General features: G+C 40.6%; 1 protein-coding gene across 1 annotated transcript in view; it reads right to left on the reverse strand.

The window, feature by feature from the left end:
• The window catches only part of LVRN (laeverin), a 66,350-nt gene that overhangs the window by 18,636 nt on the left and 33,933 nt on the right, over positions 1–13,781 (reverse strand). The window contains exons 7-13 of the mRNA XM_059175814.1: positions 9,086–9,229; positions 8,459–8,524; positions 8,280–8,345; positions 7,876–8,048; positions 5,426–5,502; positions 4,924–5,063; positions 2,671–2,726 (exon numbers count right to left, since the gene is read on the reverse strand). Of these exons, the coding sequence (XP_059031797.1) occupies positions 2,671–2,726; positions 4,924–5,063; positions 5,426–5,502; positions 7,876–8,048; positions 8,280–8,345; positions 8,459–8,524; positions 9,086–9,229 (722 nt within the window). The remainder of the gene's footprint in view (positions 1–2,670; positions 2,727–4,923; positions 5,064–5,425; positions 5,503–7,875; positions 8,049–8,279; positions 8,346–8,458; positions 8,525–9,085; positions 9,230–13,781) is intronic.

Genomic DNA, 13,781 nt, shown 5'->3' on the forward strand with positions numbered 1-13,781 from the left:
ACAAGATGGGATCAGAAGGGAGACAAACCATAAGAGACTCTTAATCTCTCAAAATAAACTGAGGGGTGCCGGGGGTAGGGGGGTAGGGAGAGGGTGATTGGGATATGGACACTGGGGAGGGTATGTGCTATGGTGAGTGCTGTGAAGTGTGTAAGCCTGATGAATCACAGACCTGTACCCCTGGGGCTAATAATACATTGTATGTTAATAAAATAAATAAAATAAACATAAAATTAAAAAAAAAAAGTTTGTGGAATCAGGAAGCTAGAGGTCTTACTTAGCTCCTTGATAAGATGGGAGCCAAGAAATGTGGACAGGCCCTCCATTACAGTTTGGTACATTCAAGTGTCCCAATTTTGGGAGACTAGAGGAAAATCCAGGCCAACTGTTGGACTGCTCGTAGGGCAAAAAAAATCCTTGTGAATTTCATACATATTGTTATGGGAGTACAATTTCCATTCAACAACTACTGATTATGAGTCATTATCGAATGCTCTACCAGTTACTCGCGGGAACGCGAACCAGAATGTGGGCCACGACTCTTGCTTTCCACTGAGGAGTTTATTCCTTCAGCGCGGACCGGAGGCTTATGCATGAGAAGCTGTTCATGAGTCTGAGAAAAGCCAACAAATACAATAAAAGTAGTGAAGAAGGAAAACCCATGCGTGTGATGGTGAAGTCAGGGAAGGCCTCCTGCGAGGAGGATGTTGAGAAGGGTAGTGAAGGCTGGGTAAAATGGAAATGGATAGAGACAAAGAGGAAGGACACTTAAAACAAAGAAGATAAAGTGGGAATTTGTGTGAGAGCAGACCAAGCAGCTGAGGCACCGGATTTCTTCAGAGTGGAGTTGAGAGGTGGAGCTTGGGAAATACGTGGGATCAACACCGTAGAAAGCCTTGAATGCCAAGATGAAGAGTTTTCATGGAGTGGGAAGGTGTTTAAATAATGGGGGGGGAGTGACATTACGAAGTCGATGCTGAAAAATTTTATTGCCACTGTGCTGAAGAAGACAGAATGGAAATGAAAGGAACGGAAGGCTGGAAGCTAACGCAACAGGCAAAGTAAAAGATGAGGGACACTTGGCTTAGCATGGAAGCAGTGAAGGTGGTACGTAAGGTGGGAATCCAAAAGACATCCTCAAGAAAGAAGAGATAAGATAGGTTGGCTGGTCGGCAGATGGAGAGCGAGAAAGAGAGGAGTCAAAGGGGTCTCAAGTTTGGGTTATGGAAAGAATCGTGGCACTCTTGACAGACAGAGAGAAACTGACAGCAGAAACAATTCAGAGACAGAAAAAAAATCTGCTGTGGAAGATCCTAAATTTAAATGACCACAGGATATGCAGAAGGCAGAAGGGGACAGGTGGAGATATAGACTTAGAAGTCATAAACGTTTCCTTTCCTGAAGTTTTACTGATTAGCTTGTATCTGTAGGGCATTCTACGTGCCCATAATAAAACCACCCCTAAAACCATAAGAAGGCATGAGCCATCCAAAGGAAAGAGAGAAGAAAATGAGAGAAGACAAGAAAGGTTTCCCGGAGGATGTGGTCAATAGTTTGAAAGTCATGGTGGTCCTGGAGAGGGGTTTCAGCAAAGCGGTGGGGTGAGCAAATGTGCCGCAGGTCACAGAGGGAGAAGTGATACAGAAACAAAGGACAAAATAAAACAGACATTCCTTTGAGAAACAGGACGGGGAAAGACAGAGAGAACACACTAGGTAGTTTACTATACAAACTCTTTAATTTTATTGTCTAAAATTTAAATTCTAGATACATATGAATTACCTGAATGAAAACATAGCACAGTTTCTACTGAATAAATGTAATAGAAATAAAATCTATACTTCTATAGTATAGTAAAATACAGGCCATATCTCATTAAAATTTTACCTATAGCCATCACCCTAGAGTAACAAAAATCACTTCAAAATCTCAATAGATAGTCTAATTCTAGCAATTCTTTTTTTTTTATATATATGTCAGCTATTTCCTTAATTTACAATATCACAGAAAAATACAAATGCATCTACAACCTTCCCAAATGTATCTGTTAATATTTAGGAACCTTTATAAATGCAAGCCCAAATCACCTTTATTTTCTCCTGAGTTCTTCTTCTTGATGGAAATTTAAAAAAAAAATAACAATTCTAATACTTTCTGTGATAATCCCCTAAATATTTAAACATGATGACCTTTTCCTCAGTATATCTTCTCTACTGCATCTTTTTAAAACTTCTCCTTTAAAGGGATTCCTTTTAAGATGCTGACTTACGCTTTCATCTTATAAAACTGAAACTCAGTCCAGCATTAAACTAACTGCCTTACTCTGCACCCCCCAATCCCAACCCCCAACTACCACCCTTCCCTTTTGTCTCTCCAGGATTCTGACTACTCCAAGGAACTCATGTAAATGGAATCACATAATATTTGTCTTTTTGTGACTGGCTTCCCTTGTGCAGCACAATGCCCTCAAAGTACACCCATGGTGATGTCCATTCCAGCAACTTCTATGTTCTAAAATTCCACTGTACCCACAGAACTTGATCCTAATCTGAATAACCTGGACCCTGTGTATACTAAAGAAGCAATTTCACTGCACAGTGACTAGGCTGTAACGTTTTATTACGTTCTCAATGTACTCTTAAAAGCCAGCGGTGAAGACAACATACTCACTTAGACAAGGAAAAGGCATCGTCAATCACCTGCAGCCTGTGGATAACAGGAATGGCCTGCAAATTAGATCCAAATTTGTGCAGGAAAAGATGAGAGCATTTCTTAGCCACAAAATAATTTGCAAAATCATAACAGTGTTTCAAAATCATGGTCGCTTATGAAGCCCCCTCGTGTGAATTGTCACACGAGCAGAGAAATGGTGATCACTGAGGATAGTCCCCATGATTTATTTATTATACATCTGTTTTTGGTAAATGGTCCCTCTGGACATCAATCATAAGCCTTTCATCTGGCAGAGAGTTTTGCCAAAAGACTGCCTGAAATAAAAAACAGCATGGTGACAACGAAAACGGGATGTCATGTTGAAAAGGCTCTCCAAGACAAGGAGTGTGTGCTCAATTGTGTTGCACTGTCCATATTGCTGTCAGGAGAAGTTTTGTCACGGGAAACCTTAAGTACTCATTATTTAGCCCTATTTTGATAATACTGAAGTCCTCTGAGCAGTGTCTGTCTTGTCAAGATTTTACTAATTTGATCCAATGCCACCAAGAGAGTCCTGAGAATCATGGAAAGGCAGCAGTCCATTGCCAACCCAGCTGCTTAAGCCTGGGCTACAGCCCCATGGCATGGCCAGGGCACAGGAACCTGTCTCAGCTGGAGGGGACTCAAGGGGCCCAGAGGCTCCTATCCCCTTCCTTCAACACCTCACACATTTTCACAGGTTTGGTCTCAGAAAATCCATCTTCACAACACTCGTTTTGAGCCTCTCAACAAGCTTCAATCTTTCCTTGGTCTCATTTCTTCTCTGGCAGTAATAACACTTCCATTTTTCTAAGTTAATACTAATAACAGACATCCCAGTCATGTATTAGGAATAACTGACCTCAGTTTTTCAATAAGTAAGTCTACAGTGGTTGCAAGAAAATCATTGCTAGAATGGCATGGCCTTACTTCCATGGCTTACAGTGCCCTCAGAAACCAGTAAGAGGGTAGCTACTCTGAAAAAAAATTGAAAATAAAATGTTACGATGTGTGGATTTTGGAACCTTATTCAAAAGCCTTATAATAATTTTTTCAAATTACTGAATATGTCCTGACAGACTGATCTGTGTCCAACCTCTGCTAAAGAGGATACATAGGGGCCCCTGGGTGGCTCAGTGGTTAAAGCCTCTGCCTTCGGCTCAGGTCATGATCCCAGGGTCCTGGGATCGAGCCTTACATCGGTCTCTCTGCTCAGCAGGGAGCCTGCCTCCTCCTCCTCTCTCTCTCTGCCTACTTATGATCTGTCAAATAAATAAAAATCTTTAAGAAAAGAAAAGAGGATACATATATCACCTTATCTAATCTTCACAATTCTTTATTTAATGATGGTCTATCAAAACATCATCATATGGATGTGAAAACCAAGGCATGCACACAAGGGTACCAGACACAGAAGCCAAGATTTGGACCGATATACCATAGGTCATCTTCTGCTAGAGAGGCTGCTAGATACTTCCAGAGAACCTCGAAGACAGAGACACCAAAGATATCTTTCAGTTCAACATTCTAGCTTAAAGAATGGTGCCTCCATGAACTAACTGTCCAGAGTTTCATGGCAGAGCCAACTCTAGAGACACCAACGCCAGCATCCTTCTCCAACAACGGAGATTTGGTTGAATTCAACCAATCAAAATCTGACCAACCAAAGCCAGCCAACATTTTAATTTTTCTATATGGCAGAATGACTTATGTTTGGTGATAAAGTAGTATTAGAGTCTGTTGATATTTTGTGGCTTAAATTCTCCAAGGGAGAGTAAGAACATAATTTTTTAAAAATTCACAGTTTCTAGCATAGACTGGGTACCCTTGATGGGCTTAGAAATTGTATGCGTATGATTACCTACATTGTATCTAATCCTCATGGTAAGTAACAAAGCTGTATATTATTCCCATCTAAAGTGAAGACACGGAAACAGAATATTCAGGTAACTTGTCTGAGATCATAAAACTAATGGTGAGTAGGAAAATGTATTCTGATTTTTACCCAGAAAGGTAAAACGGCTGAAGGAAAATGACATTAATGCTCAAAAGCACAATACATTGTGCTAAATCTGCCCTTTCTAAGAATGAGGGGGGAAAAAATCCAGTATGGTTTAGGGTGAGAGCTGGCAGTGAGGGCAAAGTCTCTTCTCACCAGCGGGGTTTATGAAAGCTTGACTCAAGAGTGCATTATGAATGACATTTAGTAACAGGTATAAAAAGCCACCTTACCTTAGGATCTTTTTCAAGCTGTTGATTGAGCTTCTTCCAACCTAATTGATCATAGTTAACTCTGTAATATCCAGTCATATTCAAATTTAGAATCACCCAGTCATGATCGGAAGCCGAAACTTGCATTTCAGGGAATATTTCTACAAAGGGATATGGGAAAGGTGTGAAATGGTGCACCTAAAAAATTTTTCCAGTTCATATTTACACTATATCCTCTTAATCCTCAACAATGAACCTAATCATCCAAAAAAAGTAGAAGAATTCTAAAATAGATACTGATCATACCATATAATTGTATTTTTTCACATATAATGGTTTTCAATTAGAAAATTTTCTTTAAAGCTCTATGTTAGGTAAGACAACAATGATATAATATTTTAGTTTTAAGCAAGACAGCTTTTCAAAGGCTATCTGCTCCAACATTTTATTCTCTGCCTTTATATATGTGTGTAATATATATTCATGCATATATGTGAAGATATTTTAAAAATCTGTTACTTACTGCTGCTTTTATCTAGCCAGACTAGAGACTGTGTAATTCCATTTTTTATCCAAAGAATAGGTACAATCCATGTGTCACTTATTAGGAAGAAACCAAAAATTCAATTAATTTTCAAACATAAGATATAAACTCTGAGCCCCTATTAACTGAGATGATAAAATGACAGACAGGACTCAAATTCTTTGGTTTTTCACTCTGGATAGGCAAGGGTTTGCTCTTAGGATTATTCATTGTTGTTTTTTTCTTTCTTTTTTTCTTTTCTTTTCTTTTTTTTTTTTACAGATTTTATTTATTTATTTAGAAGAGAAAGCGGGGTGGGGGAGAGAAAGAGTCCAAGAGTGGGGTGAGAGACAAAGGGAGAAGCAGGCTCCCTGCTGATCAAGGAGCCCAGTGCTGGACTCAATCCCAGAACCCTGAGGTCATGACCTGGGCTGAAGGCAGACGCTTCACCAACTGAGCCACCCAGGAGCCTTTCACTATTGTTTTCATAAGCCAGTTTCTCTTTGGCCATTTGTTTACTCTCTATTAGTCTTTCTTCTTCTTTACTTTTTTTATAACTGAAGGTAGCTACGAAGAGAGTGTTGTATCTGAATTCCTTCCTTCCTTCCTTTCATTCTTTCTTTTTCTTTCGTCTTTCTCTTTTCCTTTCCTTTCTTTCTTTCTTTTAACTCTCTCTCTCTCTTTCTTTTTTTTTTTTTTTTTTTAAAGATTTTATTTATTTGTCAGAGAGAGGGAGAGAGAGCGAGCACAGGCAGACAGAATGGCAGGCAGAGACAGAGAGAGAAGCAGGCTCCCTGCCAAGCAAGGAGCCCGATGTGGGACTCGATCCCAGAACGCTGGGATCATGACCTGAGCCAAAGGCAGTTGCTTAACCAACTGAGCCACCCAGGCGTCCCTCTCTCTTTCTTTCAATCTTTCTTTCTTTCTGTATCTGAAACTCTCAAGTCCTGTTTATATTTCAAGACCTGTTTATATTAAATTATAGCCACTTGGCCTCACTTGGGGGTTGTTCGAATGTTGCAGACAGACCTAAACCCCTCTGTGCCAAGAGAGGCAAAAAGTAATTTCAGAAGAAAAAGCTTGCAAACATTTCAAAATGCCTCTCTGCCTCAAGCTTTCTCCCCATCTGAAAAGCGTTCAGCACGGATCAGATGATTCACATTTACTGAATGCCGACATTCTTCCCACATTGGTGGACGTGACCTGGAAGATCCAGGCGACCACAGGAGGACATTAGTCATCGGAAGAGTTACAGTCCTTGGAGTTTGGACAGGATTTGCAATCTTGCTCAAATGCTCACAAGTCTGGTTTCTCAAGGCCTTTGAATGGGGGGGGTCTGTGTTGATCTAATCGCTAAGGCACCCATCTTCGCAAAAGTCACGGAATCGTGATGAGCACATGGTGCCGCACGGAAGTGTTGGATCACAACATCGTATACTTGAAACTAACAGGACACCGGATGTTAACTAACTGGAATTAAAATAAAAACTTTTATTTAAAAAAATCACGGAATAGCAAAGTGAGTAGGGACGTTCCGTTCTGTTCCTTTTCTCTGGGGTTTTAAGGAAAGAGCAGCATGTCCTCCGTATTTGGGTGATACTCTTGGAAAATTACTCCCTCGTCTGCGCTAATACTTCACCGCAGTGCGATGTGAACATCAGAACGCTATCCGGTACTCTTGAACATCGTCTGACGAGTTAAGAAAGGGAAGGGAAGGAGAGAGGAAGCGATGAACACTAAGCTGCTTTAGGCTCAGCCTTTCATTTCCTTGTGACAACAATCCACTGGGACAGACGTTGTTGCATTTACGTTACTGATAAGGCAGCTAAAACTGAGAGATTTTCAATTAGACTTACCAAAGGTTTGAATTTTGGTGAGGTTGATATTTAAGCCCAGGTATGAGAGACTCTAAAGGCCATAATTCTAATCTGATAGGCACGGCTAGCAATACACACACACGCGTACCTTCGGACACGTGTGGAACTATTCCTCCGGGGCTGGTGACCATTCAGTTCCATTTCTACTGAAAAAAGACAACTGTGCACCAGGAACCCCTTTTCTCTTACCTGACAGGAGGCCAACATGGTTCTATTTGACTGCCTCTCACTCAGGCTTCTGCTTGAGAGGCAGTCAAATAGAACAAAAGTACACTTCTGTCTGAAGGACAAAGAGTGTACATAACCCCCAAAGCTTTGGTTGCTTGATGTCCTGCTAATGCGGGGGATAGGGCACTGTCTCGAATCCCTCAGTGCGCGTCTCTGGCCTTGTTCAGGACATCGGGGGCTCTGCCTCATGTCAGCACCCCAGGAATACCCCTCGCAGAGCACAGAGCCCACTGCAGAAGAGTGTGTACCCAGCCCGCCATTATGCTTCCTCACCCACAGGCTGCTTTCCATTGGATCGAAGCTCAACCCCAGGGAAGGCAAGGACAGAGCAGCAAATGTACCTACTTGTGGGTTAGGAGAGTCTCGTTTTTAACCTTTCCAAGATAAAACGGCTCCTGCTTGACGGTGCCGGTGGATACATTTAAGGTGACCACTGGAAAGCCACTCTGGTGGGTCCAACTGTCCATTATGCTTTTCACTGTGGCTGGCAAAAGGGTTTTATTCTGGTCATCGATGACCTGTTTTTAAAAAGTATCACAGGAGCAAATATTGACCATCAAAATCTTTTCAGGGGCAGTCTCCCAAAAGAAACTACATGGCTGGCTATTCTATTTTTCATTTTTGATATTCTGGGCCTAATTCAGAACTCTGCTCAACTCTCTATGGGAATGAGTCCTTAGTTCATTCATTCATTGACTCACTCACTCATTCCTTCACTGAATGTGCATGTCAGGAAGTAGGACAATTACCATTTGAAAATGCCTCCATAGATCATCTTGCTCAGCATTTGAGTAAGAAAATGTCTTCAAATAGGACTGCAAAGAATGAAGAAGTTAAAAAAATGGAAAAGTTAAGGTTAAAATAAATAACATGTCCTAAACAATTTATGTTTCCTGCCTTCTATGTCACAACAATTTTGTAAACTCACCTTGAGTGCATTGATAAATAAATTCTCATTCAGGAAGCTAGAAAGCATTCGGGCCAAAGATGCCCCCTAGGACAAGAAAACAGTCCATTGTTTGAGCAAATTCAATACATTCCATTTTGATAAGCAATATCACATTCCATTTTGACACATTCCATTTTGATAAGCAATATTCTGGGCTTTTCTTCCAATTACATTGCATACTTCATTTGAATGTTTGGGTTATCCCCAAATATGTTGATAAAATAGTAGACTGTCATTAACTAATAGGTAAAAGTTGAACACATGCTTTATATATAAAGAATTCAGGACACACAAAATATTTTAAGCCGAGATGTTTACATGGTGAGAATAAATTTCCACCAAGCAGAAGGGTTCACCCTAAAAGTAACAAGTTGTCTCAGTGTTTTATAATGATGGGTGGTACTGAGCACCTAACATGGGCTTGAATAATATTTGCTAGATGAGAACTGATTTAACCGTAATTTCTGAAATCCATCTGCTGAACAAAATTACGATTATTTGTATCAAAGCCTGTGTGGTGTCATATTAGCCTACTATCCTTTGAATTCATTTTATGCACCTTATTGCAAGAGTGCAAATTAAAAGGCAATATACAACTGATTTTACCTTGTTGTAAGTAAACAAGTCAAAGAGCTCATTTATTTCACTGGTTTCTGTGAAATTTTCCGCCTTCAAGGACACAGCTCTAGACACCAGGACGTGATCTTCACTGAGGACATTACGTAAAATGTTAGAAAAAAAGATCTCATTCTAAAAGGAAAAGATTGAGCAACATTAATTTCTTCAGTGTCACAGAAGCACAAAATTCAAATACTCTCAAAATACTTTCAAAAATACTTTCAAAAACGGACACTGAAGAGGGGAAAAATCATTCAGATGTGCTCAGGAATAACTGAATAACTCAGGATTCCTTGAATAACAAAATATCTAAGGTACTTCCCTTCCCATTTAATACCCTTCTTATTTCCATTTTTAAAAACCCCATTACAGAAGTCAACATGTTTTCCAAGAGAGCTGTCTACATTTCCCCAAACAAGGTCCTCAGTCACACAGACAGGACCCTCTAGGAACTAGCATCTCTAGGTGATTTTAATCCAGTAGAATTGTATTGATAATTTTATTAGTAACCCCTTAAAATGGGTCAGTCTCTCTTCAATGAACATTTACAGACCAAAACGCACCAGATTTACCATTTTGATGATGCTGTCCTAGTCTGTAATTGGAAATAAATTCATGGGCTGGATATGACAGTTTCTAGATCATGCATTAGGAAAAGAAAGTTTATTATATTTGAGTAAATACAGAACTCTCCAGAAAACTAGACCTCTCTCAGACACAGGACAAGGGCCATTTCTTTTTTGAAGAAAAGAGAGAAGGAAGACCAACATACAGCCAAAGAGGTGTGGGGCATGGCAGAGCCAAAGAAAGGATTCTGGCAAAGAAGCCGCAGAGACAGCTGGCTCCTGCCCAGCAGAGCTGGGCAAACCCTCTCATAATCCAAAAGCAGCCTCACCTCCCTAGTGGTCATTTCTGGGGTCCCCCAGTTGACTCCTTCAAATTCTGCCCACTTCCATTGGCCAACATTCCAACCAACCCTCTTCTCCTCACATATTATTTTTCGATTTATTAACACCATTGATTAGGCTACTGTCCAACTTGGCTCTTCTAGAAACAAGACAGCCTTTCATCTAGAGCAACACATCTCCAACTGTAATGAGAATAGGGATCCTCTGGGGGTTTGATCGATTCATACATGAACGCAGTTGGTCTCAGGTGGGGTTCTGTACTTCTAATCGATTACCTGGAGATGCTAATGTTGTTAGTTTGATAGTCCCGCTTTGAGAAGCTAGGAGTGAGAGGAGACATCTGTGCAAGTCTGACCTGATTCATTCAGCATAGCTTTTATTAATTTAACCCTCAAGCATTCTTCAGAGTGCCTCACAGTTGACCCATGTATCCTCTAAGCCCAACGAGGAAAACAGAGGAGATAAAGAACACCCATATTCCTCCATCTCCAAGACAGTCACCATTAGAACATTAGCGCTCTGTTTTTCCAATCTCTTTCCCTATGTATTTATTTAGATGTAAACACTTTTGTCCTTCTTATTCATTACGACGTACGTTTCAAAATTCTGATACCTCATCTTCATAACTATCCCTAAAGACGGCCGCTGCATTATAAATGAAACATACATAAATTGGATATAATAAGCCAAAGACTTAATAAGCCAAAACACAATAGTGAAGATCACAGTGTGGTCAAATCACATATGACATCGTTCTTCTCAAAGCAGAGCATAGAACAACACTCTGCAAAAGCAAAACATTAAAATAAATAAATGCGGGGCTGCGGAATGGCGCACTGAGGCCATGAACCATTACTGACTTCATCATTTCCCTATTAGCCAGGAATTTAAATTGCTTCCAGCTTCTTACTGTTTTAAACAATATTTTAACGAACACCTTTAGGCATCGCCTTTTCCATATTTTGTGAATTTCCTCTATCTCCCTCGGAATGGATAGTCTGTCTCTCTTCTCCCTGCCTGGTGTAAGATCTTTTATTGTCTTCTTGGTGTCACTGTCATCACACAAGTTAACTGTGATGAATAGGACAGACATCTCCTCCTCAAGATCCCCAAGGTCTTTCTCCTCTGGGCCTCCCATAAGGTGACTCTTCTCCCCACCTGTTCCAGTCCTGCTGGAGGGAAACACTTATATGAAAAGTGATATTAGCCTTTTTAAAAATTGTATTTGGGCACTGAATACAATGGTTGGAGAAAGTGAGTCTGCATACCCACCATTACTTTCTTCCTGCAAGCTGCAAGATTCTAGAGAAAAATATCTATTCTTATTAAATGTATTATTATCCTAAGAAATATAACAGTATTCATCATAATAAATTTACAAGGCATATCACTGTGGTTAAAAGCACAGACTTTGGGGTGCCTGGGTGGCTCTGTCAGTGAAGCACCTGCCTTTGGCTCAGGTCATGATCCCAGGGTCCGAGGATTGAGCCCCGCGTTGGACTCCCTGCTCTACAGAGCGTCTGTTTCTCTCTCTCCCTCGGTGTGTGTTCTCTTTCTCTATCTCTCACTCTTTCTCAACTAAATAAACTCTTAAAAGAAAAAAGGAAAGAGCAATTGAGAAACCGAAGATCAAAAGAAATAAACTGGTACAAAAAGCGGTTAATCTTATCATCTTTGCTTCAAAATCACTAGTAATATATCTCCATCAAATTTCCCCAGATACAATAATACCTTAGCCAATTTCAGTAGTATTAAGAGGTAACTGATGGGGGTGCCTGGGTGGCTCAGTGTGTTAAAGCCTCTGTCTTCGGCTCAGGTCATAATCCCAGGGTCCTGGGATCGAGCCCCACATCGGGCTCTCTCCTCAGCAGGGAGCCTACTTCCCCCTCTCTCTGCCTGCCTCTCTGCCTACTTGTGATCTCTGTCCGTCAGATAAATAAAATCTTAAAAAGAAAAAAAAAGAGGTAACTGATGGCTGTTAATGATATATTCCATTCAACTGAAAAAATAAAGGGTGAATCTAATTGTTTCATGGGAATGAACTGGTTTTTTTATTGAACCCAAGCAGAGTTATTTTGGGATACAACCGAATTCTTTTATAAACAATTATAGATGACATGAACCGTGCATAGGTTCTATCTTATAAAACAGAGATACAAACAATTTTGTTGCTACAAAGTATATGGAGAGAACTTTTAAAAACAACTAATGCTTTCTCTATGTATATAAAATTCATGTAAATGAAGAGTCATATAATGAACTCCTCCACACCCCCCATTAACTCTTGAGGGACAAGAACACTCCTATGTGTGTTTTCCGCAGAGCACAGTTAGGTGAAGGCATGATTGTAGAGTCAGAGACATCTGGAACTGAACCTCATCTCCAACACAGAGTAGCCATGAGACCTTGAACAACTTACTTAAAGCTCCTACACCTGTTTCCTCAACTAGAAGACAGAGTGACAACTACACTCAGATGATTGTTTTGGGAATCGAGTAAGATGATGTACGTACAAGACTCACACTACGTGGAACATAGGTCCTGAGTGCTCAGAGAACAGGAAACGCAGTATTACTGTTATTACTATGGTTATTACCTTCATCATCAGACAAGACCTGGACAAATGGGCTATAATCACAGTTCTGTCCCTATCACGCAGATGACTTGGGCAAGTCACCCAACCATCCAGGACTTCCGTCTCCTCATCCACATAATGATGCCCAACCCAGGGGAGGAGGAGGGGCTGGACTGCAGGGGGCATGGACCATCTATGGGAACCCCGCAAAGCACAGTGTGGGGGTCATGGAACCGGGGTATGAAGAGGCTGCGACTTGACTGCTTCCCACAAACAACAATTTCACCAACACATTAAAAAAAGAGGATTTTTCGAGAATGTTTCAGAGGGGCCAAGTTAGGTTTGCCAACAGTGAATTCTGCCAAATAATCAACAAAACTCAAGTATCATGTATCTACCATCTTCATCCTTTCCTAAAGGGGAAATTTTATTGCCAGTGGAATAGGAAAAATATTATCTTAGAATCTCCTTCAAACTGGGTGGTATTACATTTTGCCTGTGATAAAGATCTGGCCAGTGGAGATCAATCAGTCGTTCAAATATTAATATACTGAGCAATAATGGGGAAAGAAAAAAAACAGCTCAAGAAGCAAGCTTGGGGGGCACCTGGGTGGCTCAGTGGGTTAAAGCCTCTGCCTTCGGCTCAGGTCATGATCCCAGGGTCCTGGGATCGAGCCCCGCATCGGGCTCTCTGCTCAGCGGGGAGCCTGCTTCCCCCTCTGTCTCTGGCTGCTGCTCTGCCTACTTGTGATCTCTCTCTCTCTGTCAAATAAATAAATAAAATCTTAAAAAAGAAAAAAAAAAAAAAAAAAGAACCAAGCTTGGAAACCCAGGTGGGATGAGGCACAGCCAGGAAGCCGCAGGCTGAACAGCCTTGAGCATCAGAAAGGTGGAGAGAGGCAGGGACAGAGTGAAAGCAAGGATCTTGGGCTTGTTATCAAGAAGTGAGGTACACGTCAAAGAATGATGTTACCCCTAAACATTTAAATTTTTTAAGTCAAATAAAACCAATTCTGTTTCATCATGCTATCCTGAAAAGCACTGGTGAATCTACATAAATGACCAGAAATAGAACTCACAGTTGAAACCATCAGATTTGCATATTCATGAATTGATATTTTCATATTGCTATTTATTCAAAATAGCAAAATGGCGTTGGGTATAATATATAAGATATCAGTTACCCAGCTGATCTATATTA

The sequence above is a fragment of the Mustela lutreola genome, chromosome 5 (genome assembly GCF_030435805.1).
Source record: "Mustela lutreola isolate mMusLut2 chromosome 5, mMusLut2.pri, whole genome shotgun sequence".
NCBI lineage: Eukaryota > Metazoa > Chordata > Mammalia > Carnivora > Mustelidae > Mustela > Mustela lutreola.